A 12,652-nucleotide genomic window follows, 5' to 3' on the forward strand; every position below is an offset into this window, starting at 1 on the left:
AGAGCTCCTACCAGCCTGAGCTGAAAGCCAGCTCTTCCACTGGGAGACTGTTATGCGGCTCACCACCACTGACTAAATGACCCTAAGCCATGAGAAGCATTTGCTCAAGCAAAGTTATTTGTTATTGTTTTTTTCTATTGATCTTTGAAAAGCTTATGATTTATAAGCAGTAAAATTTACCCATTTTAGTGGGCAATTCTGTGTTTTTTAGAAATGAATTCAGATATGGGACTTCATCCTTTTTTTTGGTTCTTAAGACAAGGTTTCTCTGTGTAACCCTGGCTGTCCTGAAACTCACTCTGTGGATCAGGCCAGCCTTGAACTCAGAGATCAGCCTGCCTCTGCCTCCCAAGTGCTGGGATTAAAGGCCACCACTGCCCAGTCAAATGTGACTCTTCTTACCCAGAGTCTTCAGTCCCTCTGTTGATCATGAGATCTGTGGAAAGATGGCCTGGAGCCTACGGTGACCATTGCTCTCTTTGCTCTCTTTGATGTAGGATTACCGCTGGTGGTGGAGGAATTTCCTGGTCTCAGGGGGGTCTGCATTCTACGTCCTGGTCTATGCCATCTTTTATTTTGTTAACAAGGTACCACCCTCCTTGAGATCCCCCTTAACCCACTCTGGGGCAGGATGGTTGGGGAGGAGGAGACTGTTGAAAGGAAGCCAAGTGTCTGGATTGTGCTTTCATACCCAAAGTGGGAATGACCAGAGCCATTTAGAGCCGTGTTCTGTGTTTGGGAAACAAGCCTTCAGTCTGAATAACAGTGATAGTGCTGTGTGCGGAAACTTGTGAGATACTTGGAACAGAAAGGCAATACGTCCTGTAACCTCAGCTCTGGGTGGCTGAGTGGGGGTTGAAGTTCATACAGGCTACATACAGCCTGAGGTATGTATGTAGCAAGATCATTTCTGCCATGACCCATGTGACTTGAGTCCTATGGGTAGAAGTGGTGAGGTAATGAAGAAAGGACAGAGACAAGTACAGGAAAGCTGGGAACAGGTGGGGTCTACTGTCACGGTCAACCCGGGATCTCTGTGTGTTATGGCTATACCACAGGGGAAGGATGGCTGGTAGGAGGTCTGTGTGGGCCAGCAGTCTTAAGGTTGAAGGAGGAAGCTGCTGAAAGAAATGCGTAGAGAGAAAATGTCAGGGGTGCTTCTGTGCAAGCATGAGGACCTGAGTTTGATACCCCAGAGCCCACATAAACAACCGAGAACAGCAACATGCACTCTGTAGACACGGTGCTGAGGAGGCGGAGACAGGTTCCCTGGAGCTCGTGGGCAGCCAACCTAGTCAAGTGAGGTCCAGGTTTTGAGAGGCCCTATGTCAGAAATAAAGTGGAAAGTGAGTGAGAGGCACACCCAGTGTTGACCTCTGGCCTCACACCCAGAGTGTACACAGAAAGATCAAGGTAGACTATTTACACACCCTATGAAAGCCACATCTAGGACCTCAGCCATCGTGTCTCTGGGGCCCCCTTTTCTTCACCCAATTACTCCTTGCTTATGCCTAGTGAGGAGAAAATGAGCCAGGACCAGGCTTGCTACATGAGCTCACACAGGTTAAGCGTGGGCTGATAATCAACAAGAGTCTGGCTTAGCAACTAGGGCGCAAACCAGATGGGCCAGTTAGAGACATTTAGGGAGGCTTGGTGGGTACCTCACCTCCAACACTGAAGGATTTTGCATGCTTTACTTAAGGTCTCTAAAGCCCAAGGGCCTGCAACCAGGTCTTATTTGCAAAGTAAGAGCTGCGGGTCTAGTAGGTGAACTCAGAATGCCTACGTTTCCCCAAAATCCCAGATTCTGGAGAGAGGACTTCCCAGATAATCTAATGCAGTGCTCCCCCCGTGCTGCTTCTACAGTCCTGGCAGATGGCCACACCTGCCTCAGGGGCAGCAGAGGTTCACAGGCCAGTAGTCTCCTCTTGAAAGAATATTTGATTGGAACACAGCCATGTACATTCATCCCCATGTCTCTGGCTGCTTTCCCACTGCAGTGGCAGTTGAGTAAACCACATAATATAAAACTGAGGATGGAATACAGATACCGTCAGTCCTGCAGACAAGGTTTGCTGATCCTGCTGAAGCTCATCCAGGATCAGTCCATTCTCTAACTGGACAGCTCCTGTCATTACAACAGTCTCAGGCTCACACCTCAGCCTGCCGTGTGCACCTTGTATCTTAGCCTTATTCCTAGACTCCTCCCATCTCCGCAGCCTGTTTAAGTCAGAACCTTTGTGACTGTCAAGTAACCAAAACCTAACTGAAACTGACGTAAGCAGAAAGAACCCTTTGCCTGATGTAGTGCACAACTTAGGAAGTTGGAGTCTAACTTCAGACCCTATCAGGTCTGAACTTGGGACCCAGTCAGCCCTTTCTTTTTGCCCATTCCCTTCCTGGTTTGACCACTGTCCTGTTCCTTTCCTCTCCTACCCCCTTTACTCCACCTGCAGACACACACACACACACACACGCACACACACATACCCACATGCACACTCGCACACACTTGTATACATGAGAGATGGCAGGGACCTGGAGCCTATAAATGTAGTCTTCACCCTTTAGACTTAGAAGATCTCAGAAAGGGACCTATATTTTATTTCTTTGATTTTATTTTTCTTTATTGTTTTCTTCTGGGCTTGTCACATTTTGTGGTGTGTATCTGCCCATTAGCCCTAGAACAGACCCCCCCCCGCCCTTCGGGACCTGGTGCACTGGGCACATACCAAGGTGTCAGGTGGGCCGTATTCTCGTCCACCAGCAGACATCACACCACCAGTCCCTTCCACCTCTACCTCAGTCACAAGAGGCCAGTGTACTCCAAGAGAAAAAGCATTGTGAGCTGTTAGAGATTTGCCAAGCATTCTCAAGGTCCGTAACCCTTAACCTGGGAGCAGTGGGAACCTCCACACATTTCCCACCTCTTGACTCTGATGTTGCTCTAGCTGTCCAGGAATATTGTGGTGCTGCTTTGGGACAGTAGACCAGGAAATGAGGCAGTTATGTCCATTCCAACCTATAGAGTTCTTCCCCTGACCCCTAAGGTCATGAGGTCCAAGCCAGTACTCTGCCCTGGTATAGTTGGAACTTAGTCTGCACTGTGAGCCCTTTTACCTTGCCAGGTGTCAATTTTACAAGATGGGGCGGGGGTGCAGGCGCATATCCTAGTTACTAATCTGTTGTAGTGAAACACTATGACCAAAAGCAACTTGGGGAGAAAGGGATTTATTTGACTTACGCTTCAGCATCATAGTCCTGTCAATAAAGGAAGTCAGGACAGGAACTCAAACAGGGCAGGAACCAGGAGGCAGGAGCTGATGCAGAGGCCTTAGAGAGGTACCCTACAGCTAGGTCTTATGGAGGCATTTTCTCAACTGAGCTTCCCTCCTTTCAGATGACTATAGCTTGTGTCAAGTTGACATAAAACTAGCCAACACAGGGTGGGTGTTAACAGTTTGTCATAGCTCATAGCTTCCTGGTATTAAACATCAATCCCTCTTTTCTCTGCCATCACCCCAGCTGGACATCGTCGAGTTCATCCCTTCTCTCCTCTACTTTGGCTACACCGCCCTCATGGTCCTGTCCTTCTGGCTGCTCACAGGGACCATCGGCTTCTATGCAGCCTACATGTTTGTCCGCAAGATCTATGCTGCTGTGAAGATAGACTGAGTGGGTGGACCAACGCTAGGCCCACTCCATCCTCAGACAGGAAGCCACCCTGCGTAGGGAACTGCAGGCACACAAATAAAATAGCTCCTGCTCATTTGGAATGTAACTCCTGGCACAGTGTTCCTAGATCCCCAGGCTGCATGGGGGCAGGAGGGCCTGTAACCCATGCATTCCCTTCATCTTATTCCAGTCTGTAGGATACATTTTCCTGTGGGTTTTCTTCACCCAAGAGTCGCCTTCAGCAGGAGTTTTCTGACCTGTTAATTCAGGTTTTATTTTTTTGTTTGTTTTTGTTTTTTGTTTTGTTTTGGGTTTGGGTTTTTGGGTTGGTTTTGTTTTGTTTTTGTTTTAAACAGGTCCAGGATGGATAAATGTGGGGTTTTGGTCACTGTCCCCATCAGCTCCCCAGAGCTGTTGGCCACCCTACCACTAACTGGAAGAAGGAACGCCGGGGCTGTGGTGAGGGCTCCAAGCCTCTTCGTTGCCCATCCTTACCACTGAAGCCACGACACAGCACAGTTCCAGCCTGGACAGTAGCCTCAGTGCCAACCAACCCCTGCTGGCCCCCCTTTCATTCTCTTCCCCAGCCTGCCCTCTGCCGCCCAAACAGGGCTTCCAACCAGGCCTTTGGTTATCATATGACTGGGAACAAGCCCCAGCCATGATTACTACAAGGACATGTCCTGGTTCCCTAGGACAGCAGGATTCTCATCATCAAAGCAGCCAGAGTTTGCTGGCCACCAAGGAAGAGATGAGATCTACAGTGAACTGTTCTCGTGCCAAGAAGCCCTGGGTCAGGGCTAAGGATTTCCAGAGCCAAGCACCCATATGTGTGTCTGGGAAGAAGTGGCTAAAGCCACTAGGGTGCTCACCCCTCAAGATTGCTCCCAGTCCTTTCCTCAGGGAGCACCACCTGAAGGCTGATGGTGGACCTCCTCTTCCCTCGCTTTGAGGTCAAGTTCTCACATCTCTTCCTTGAGATGGCCAGGGAGAGGCACTCTCTCCTCATGGTTCCTGACCTCAGCATTTATACTTAGTTCTTTCAGCCAAACCCATCCCCTCTTCCTCCCATGCAAGTTCTTTTGGGGACACCCAGAAAACTTCTCTGAGAAGGAAGATGGAAGGTAAGTTGGATTGCTCCTTTTCCAGTTCCTAGGAATAGGCAAGAAGTCAGTATCCCCAAGTTGGAAGGAGGCTCACGTACCTGGCCTAGCTCCTCCACCCCAGCCCCTGTGATCCCTGTGCAAGCCACAGAGATTGCTCTTAAGTAGCAAGAGACCAAACCCACCCTGGGTGCAGGGGTCAATAACAGCCACTCACCCTTGCTCAAGTCCTTTGGGACCGTGCTGGGAGACAAAGCTCAGGATGCTGCTTATGCTAGGAACACACCCTGCCCCTCACTGCCCCAGCCTCCTGGGGACCTGCCACCATCATCTGTCAAATCAGTGAACCTCCTGGGGACCTGCCACCATCATCTGTCAAATCAGTGAACCTCCTGGGGACCTGCCACCATCATCTGTCAAATCAGTGAACCTCTCGGTCTTGCCTCACGGTGACTCCACAGCACCAAGTGGCTTCCACCAAGAGTCAGGCTGGAGAAAAAGGAGCCCAAAGAGTAGAAAGTAATGGGAAGTCATTTGTTCAAATCTTGCATTTTCCCTCTAAGGCTCTCATTTGGGGGTGGGGGTTCAAACATTGTCAATTTTTCTGACTTTTTAAATCATTGTCATTATTTTTAATTAAAAAAAATTATGCCTGTATGCCTTTTTCTGGTCCAATTGTAAATAAAAATGCCATTGTCCTGTTATGTCTCAACTTATTGAAGAGTTTCGCCTAATGGGTTGAGTAGCTGTTTTTGAAGCTCAGTCTCCCATCCATGTTCTCTAGTATTCGGCTGTTTGTGCCTGCTGCAAGCCAGCCTCTTCTGTTCACCCCTCCATGTGGAATTGCAGGCCTTTGCCCCTCTGGATTAGCAGGAAGTGGCGAATAACTATGGACTCAGATAACGTTGAAAGCTGGTTTGAAATTTCCAAGTTGCTTCACTCTGTGTCAGATAGGATGCTTTCTTTTTTTTTTTTTTTTTTTTCGAGACAGGGTTTCTCTGTGGCTTTGGTTCCTGTCCTGGAACTAGCTCTTGTAGACCAGGCTGGCTGCGAACTCACAGAGATCTGCCTGTCTCTGCCTCCCGAGTGCTGGGATTAAAGGCGTGCGCCAACACCGCCCAGCTTCTTATTTGTTTGTTTTTTAACATGGACTTTGGGAGTTGGACTTAGGTCATCAGACTTACTTGCACATTAGGACCTTTGCCCTCTGACCTCTCCCTGGCCCCAGCCTGAGCTTTGTGCGTGCCAGACAAGTGTTCTAAAGCTGAGCTAAGCTAGATCCTTCCTTTTCAAGTAATTCTTGAGCCCAGCCTTTTGCATCTATCTCCATATGAACTGTCCTCTTGATTTCTACGAAAAAAAAAAACAAAAAAAAACTTGTCTTTCAGTGCAGATTGTCTTAAATTCAGATCATTTGGGAATCTTAGCAATATTGTGTTTCCCTTCCCATGGACATTCATTTGGAGTGTCTTTTTGTTGCTTTTCTTATGTTTAAGTGTTATTATGGGAGCATTTTGCCTGCATGTCACCATATCCACCTGCAGAGGCTAGAAGAGAGCATTGCATGTTCTAGAACTGGAGTTACAGGTCATCATGAGCCACTGTGTGGGTGCTGGAAGTCGAACCTGAGTCCTCTGAAAGAGCAGTCAGTACTTTTCACTAAGCCATCTCTCCAGCGCCCACTTGTTGCTGATTTATAATTTCTGTTGCAGTTCAAAGCTGTGTATGGCCACACATACAGTCTCTCCTTAAAAGGTCACATACACTGGAAAAGAATGTGTCTCCTGTGTTTTGGGATGGAGTCAGGTCAGCCTGGCAATGATACTGTTCAGATCAGCTGTTCTGGAATCCCTGACTGCAACTGTAGACTTGATAATTGGATTAGATCTCAAACATTGTGGTTATGTTTTGGAGTTTTTTTGTTGTTTTGTTTTTGCTTCAAGGTCTTATGTAGCCTAGGCTGGCCCTCAAAGTTGTTACTTAGCTGGGGATAATGCTTCAAGGTCTTATGTAGCCTAGGCTGGCCCTCGGGCCCTCAAAGTTGTTACTTAGCTGGGGATAACCTTGAACTCATGATCTTCCTGAGTCACCAAGTCTGGCTTCTGTGTGTGTGTGTTAGTTACCAGCAAACAACTCCTTAAAGCAACCACTCCACCACTAAGCTATACTTCTAGTGCTTGACATGTGTGTATGTATATTTATGTCTGTATATGTATGTGTGTATATATATTATACATAATGTTTTGCTTTGTTGAGATAGAATCTCACACAGATCAGACTGGCCTTGAATTTGCTGTGTACCCTAGGTGAACCTGAAACTTTTTGTCCTCTTGCTTCTCCCTCCTGAGTCTTGAAATTACTAGCATACTCCAGTGGCCCAGCTAAGATGCCATACATTGAACATTTTTATCTGATGGGGTCTTAGATATAATCCTGTAAATCTTCTGAGATTTGCTCTGGGACAGTTTATGTATTTGGAAACTGTTTTTCTCTGGGCTCACAAGATGTTTTATTTGCAAATCCACACGAGCTCTTTCTACTGGTGATAGTTGGCTATACAGGGGTACCTTCCTGGTACGCTGGGTACCCTATGATGCCTGGTGGGATAGACACTGTCTCCTGGGGGACAGCACACATGCCTAGCCCTTCCTGAGTGTTTCTTACCTGGTTTCAGGCATCTCCTCACAAATGTGGTCTCAATTGTATTCTGAGTGCTCAGAGACCCCCTGAAGCCGTCCTCAGTGTCGGTACTTTCTGAAAATGTTTGACAGAGTCAGAGAGCCGCAACCATGATTTCTTCACTGTCAGCTTGGTCTCTTCAACTCATGACATTCACTCACCCCAGGAAGACTGGGTTAGCTTCAAGCTCACAGAGATCTGCCATCTGTCTCCTGAGTGCTGGGATTAAAGGCCTATACCATCATGACCGGCCTAAAAGATACATCCTTTAAGACTTGTCTAATGTCTGTGTGTACATACACTATGACACACGTGGAGATCCAAGAATAACTTGGAGAGAGTCTTTAGTTCTCTCTACCTGGATGTAGGTTCTGTGGCTCGAATTCGGGCCATTAGGCTTGGTGGCGAGTGTCCCTGCCCACTGAGCCACTTTGCCAGCTCCTGTTTTGTTCTTTTCTGGTTGTGTCAGCTAGGCAGATAGCCTGCTCTGGCCTTGGCCGAAGACAAGTCTCTGCAGTTCCCTTTTCATCTAAGCCCACAGGGACTCTGAGGGGCTGAGTGAGAGTCCTCTGCATGGCAAACAGTTATTTCTTACTGGCTGCTCTGGCAGAGGGGCCAGGTTCTCTTTCCAGCACACACTGGTGGCTCATCTGCAACTCTAATTCTAATTTCTGTGGGCACCAAAAATGCATATGGTACGCATACATGAATGCAAGCAAGACACTCACACACATCAAATCTTTAAATAAATACATAAAAGACACTACTTGCCTGTTTAGTTTGGTAGACTAGTGACTTGATTTAAGGAATGTTCTAGAAGTCAGCACCCTTTAGCTCTGAGGGCCACCACAGTACAAGTGCTCCCTGAAGGGTCCCAAGAGAACTAGGTAGTAGCTACTTGCAGACAGCCACCTCCCCATGCTTACTTTGAGCAACCCCAGTGCTGTCTTTCCCTCTGCCAGTCACAAACTCCAGAGCAGGACCCAGTTCCAGCCAGTGAACTACTGCGGGAAAGCACAGAGGCGCGCGCGCTCTCTCTCTCTCTCTCTCTCTCCCTCCCTCCCTCCCTCCCTCCCTCCCGCCTGGGCCCCAGACAGAGAGCGAAATCAGCATGAAGGATGGCAGACAGGATAAGGTCCCAGTCCTTGAAGACATGAGTGAGCTGATAAACTAAACAGTCCCAAGCCTGTCTTACCTAAGCAGACTCATGTAAGGAAGAAGCCTACTGTGTGTCAGACCTGTTAGATACCTCCAACAGCACTGTCACTGAGTCAGTCTCTTGGAAGGCTGGAGGTGCATGTGGAGAAGGGACCCTCTAAATCAGTGGTTCTCAACCTTCCTGAGCTGTGACCCTGTAATACAGTTCCTCAGCTTGTGGTAACCCCCAACCATAAGATCATTTTCGTCGCTACTTTATAACTATAATTTTGTTACTGTTATGAATCATAATGTAAATATCTGTGTTTTCCAATAGTCTTAGGCAACTCCTGTAAAAAGGTCATTCGATCCCTAAAGGGTCATGACCCACAGATTGAGAAACACTGCCCTCAAGGGACACTGTCTTCCCACTAAGGAATTCCCAGTTTCTCGTTTGGAACAGAAAATTGGCTGAGGGCTGTGAAGACACCCGAGGACACACAGGGAATGATAGAGGGCAGGAAGGACCTCCTAGCTGGTGCCCACTGGACCACAGCTCACCTGCAACCCACATCTTACACCACTACCCAAGGTTCCCACACCCCCTGCACCATCACCCCACACTTGAGTCAGCTCTGTTGGGGCCACTGGTGGGGAGTCCACATTCAGACTCCAATCAATGGTTGTGCTACTGAGCAAGGGGCAAGCTGACATGGTACTTCCTCGAATTTTTGTACTGAAATAGTATCTTTGAAGGAAAATATCAAAGTCCCTTGGACTATAATCAAGGCAGTTGCTGATTATGAGCAATTGCCATAGTTTAGGGGCAGGTTTTTCTCAGATTGAAAGTAATTTGTCAAAAGTTTTATTTCTAGGTCAAAAGAACAGGGTAGACACCCAAGATGAGGTAAGGAAAACTGGGCTCCTTCCTTGTGCTTTGGAACCTATAAACTCACAGCTATCTCTGCAGTATGGGTTGGGAATGGGCCCATGGGTATTTATTGCTCCAGTTCCCAGGCTGCCTGGAGAGTTCCTATCCCTGAAGAGATTGAACCCTGAAGTGTCTTCAATGAGTCCATGTCTTGTCCATGGCCCTCTGGCTCAAGTGATCTATTTTCCCTTTGCCCATCTGGAAGCCCCTCCATGTATAACCACCGAGTTCACAACTGTGCCAAGCCTGATTTATTCCAGGTGAGGAGAGACAGCAGCGAAGAAGTCCCCGAGAGTCCCCGGGAAGTAGCTGTTTAACAATGTACTATAATAGTTGTGTGGTGGTGGTGCACTCCTTTAATCCCAGCACCCAGGAAAAGAGGCTGATCTTTGTGAGTTTGAGGCCAGCCTGGTCTACAAAGTGAGTTCCAGCATAGCCAGGGCTACACAGAGAGACCCTGTCTCAACTTTTTTTTTTTTTTTTTGGTTTTTTCGAGACAGGGTTTCTCTGTGGTTTTGGAGCCTGTCCTGGAACTAGCTCTTGTAGACCAGGCTGGTCTCGAACTCACAGAGATCCGCCTGCCTCTGCCTCCCGAGTGCTGGGATTAAAGGCATGCGCCACCACCGCCCGGCTCCTGTCTCAACTTTTTAAAAAAGCAAACAAAGAAAGAGAGAATGCAGAAGAGCCTTAGGTGGGGTGAACCTCCAAATAAGAGGAAGTGGGTACTACATGGGTACAGAATGGTTTCACTGAAGAGGGGAAATTCTTTTTCAGATGTGCACACTGATGCTGGGACAGACACTGTGACAAGAGACTGCTCATTTGTTTCCCAGCCACCCAGACCGGAATAATCACACAGAAACTAAATTAAAACACTGCTTGGCCTATTAGCTCAGGCTTCTTGTTAGCTAGCTCTTACATCTTAAATTAACCCATTCCTTTTATTTGGTATTTTACCACGAGGCTCGTAGTTTACAGGCTCCAGGGCATCTGTCTCCTTCAGCAGCTACATGATAGCGCCTTGACTCCATCTACTTTCTCTCTATATCTGTTTGGATTTCCCACCTGGCTTTATTCTGCCCTGCCATAGGCCCGAAACAGCTTCTTTAGTAACCACCAGTAATAAAGCATATTCACAACATACAGAGGGGAATCCCACATCAGGAAACCTTAGTGCAGCAATAAACTAGCCATGCAAATATCTAGAGAAGAATGGCAAAACTCAGGTTTGGAGACTTGTGGCTGGAAGGCTGTCTGAAGGCGGGGAGAGCCAAGCTCAGGTCTTCAGGGTCTTGTGGGCTGTGTAGAGCCAGCTTGCTTTTGTCGTGTAAGATCCAAGCCCCAAGAGGGTTTGGAACAGAAAGACATGGGCTGACTCAGGTAAAGAGAGCCACTGTAGGTACTGTAGCCATGTAGACTCCCAATACACAGTAGCTATTCTGTAAGAGCTGAGGGCAGGGACCCTAACAGAGAGGGTGTTAAGATGTGTGGGTAAACAGCCAGACAGTCGTGTTGCACACCCTTAATCTCAACCCTCAGGAGGTGGATCTCTGTGAGTACCAGGACAGCCAGGACTACACAGTGAAACCCTGTCTTAAAAAAAAAAAAGTGTAGCCGGGCGGTGGGGGGGGCGCACGCCTTTAATCCCAGCACTCGCGAGGCAGAGGCAGGCGGATCTCTGTGAGTTCGAGACCAGCCTGGTCTACAGAGCTAGTTCCAGGACAGGCTCCAAAACCACAGAGAAACCCTGTCTCGAAAAACAAAAAACAAAACAAACAAAAACAAAAAAAAGTGTAAACAAACAAACATGCTAGAAGCAAGAGCTCCTTGTGTGGGTAAGGCTCACACTCCACAAGGGCAGGGCACAGGGCTGAGCAGTGTGAGGGAAGCCTAGTAGACAGACTGTGTAATAGGTAAAGCACCTGTTTCACTTTAGTGCCACCATCCGGGAACTGGAGAGGGCACAGGCAGCTCGGCCCCAAATTAGGCAGGAGCCAGAGTGGACCTGACAATCAACAGGCTCAAATCAAGCAAATCCCATGACATGCCAGTCCCTACAATGCCACCACCACTCAAGCTGGTGGTGCGCCTCTTTAATCCTAGTTCTCAGGAGGCAGAGGCAGCAGAGTTCTATGAGTTCAAGGCCACCATGGTCTACAGAGTGAGTTCCACGACAGACAGGCCTACACAGAAGATTACTGTGGGAATGTTGGAGGCTTCCAAGAAGAGCTACAAACTGGAGAGGCAGATAAGGCCAACCGAAGATACTGGGGATCTGGAGCGGCACGGTCCTCTCTAGTTCCCTGTGAGCCACGCCTCCTCCAAACCACACCTGACACTCCTCGCTGCTATCCACAGAATAAAGCTTTGCCTGGCATCTCACCTGGCTCTACACATCCCCAGCAGGCAGTTGTGTTCAACAGACTGCATTTACATACATTAGTGTCTGTCCACTTATGCTATCGGCCCTGCCAAAATGTCCCTTCCCTTCTCCAGACTTACATTTTGTTCGTATTTATTTGCATTGCTGGGATGGAACCAGTGCCTCACAGAAGCTAGGTTACCAAGGGCTCACACTGATCTGCATCCCCAGCCAGAGCTCTGCTTCTTAAACTTTTACCTACTCCTCTAAGGCCACCTCTAGGCCAGGCATGGTGGTACAAGCCTTTAATCCCAGTACCTGGGAGGCAGAGGCCAGTCTGGTCTATATTCTCCAGAATCCCTATACTAAAGAATTCTCGCACCACCCATCACCTTCAGCTTGGGTAAACTGCTGGCCATGTTGGACTGAATTAGGCTCTCTCCTTGGCCTGGTGATTTCTAGGGGTGACTTTTTCATTTGCATATATGTTCTAGTGGGATGGCAAACTGTGTGGTCACCCCTCATCATCCCGCCCCTCTCCCCTCTCCACCCAACTGCAGCCCTTTGGGCAGGAGCCATGCCTTGTTCCTTATCTTGTCAGAACTTCACACCACACTCCAGCACACTCAGATAGGTCACTCATTCATGCCGATAACTGGGGATGTGGGACAGAGAACCACGTGAGCAAAACAGCCGACAGATGGGTCCCTGCTCTCCTGATTCATGGGAGCGAGCGAAGAAAGGAGGCATGAAAACATCACTGCA

General features: G+C 48.2%; 1 protein-coding gene across 2 annotated transcripts in view; it reads left to right on the top strand.

The window, feature by feature from the left end:
• Positions 1–5,482, top strand: part of Tm9sf4 (transmembrane 9 superfamily member 4) — a 41,675-nt gene extending 36,193 nt beyond the window's left edge. For both annotated transcript variants that reach the window (XM_005363220.2, XM_005363221.3), the window contains exons 17-18: positions 498–587; positions 3,526–5,482. In XM_005363220.2, coding sequence (XP_005363277.1) covers positions 498–587; positions 3,526–3,675 — 240 coding nt within the window. In that variant the 3' untranslated portion in view covers positions 3,676–5,482. The remainder of the gene's footprint in view (positions 1–497; positions 588–3,525) is intronic.
• Positions 5,483–12,652: the final 7,170 nt, after the last annotated feature.

This window comes from Microtus ochrogaster, linkage group LG8, assembly GCF_000317375.1.
Source record: "Microtus ochrogaster isolate Prairie Vole_2 linkage group LG8, MicOch1.0, whole genome shotgun sequence".
Taxonomy (NCBI): domain Eukaryota; kingdom Metazoa; phylum Chordata; class Mammalia; order Rodentia; family Cricetidae; genus Microtus; species Microtus ochrogaster.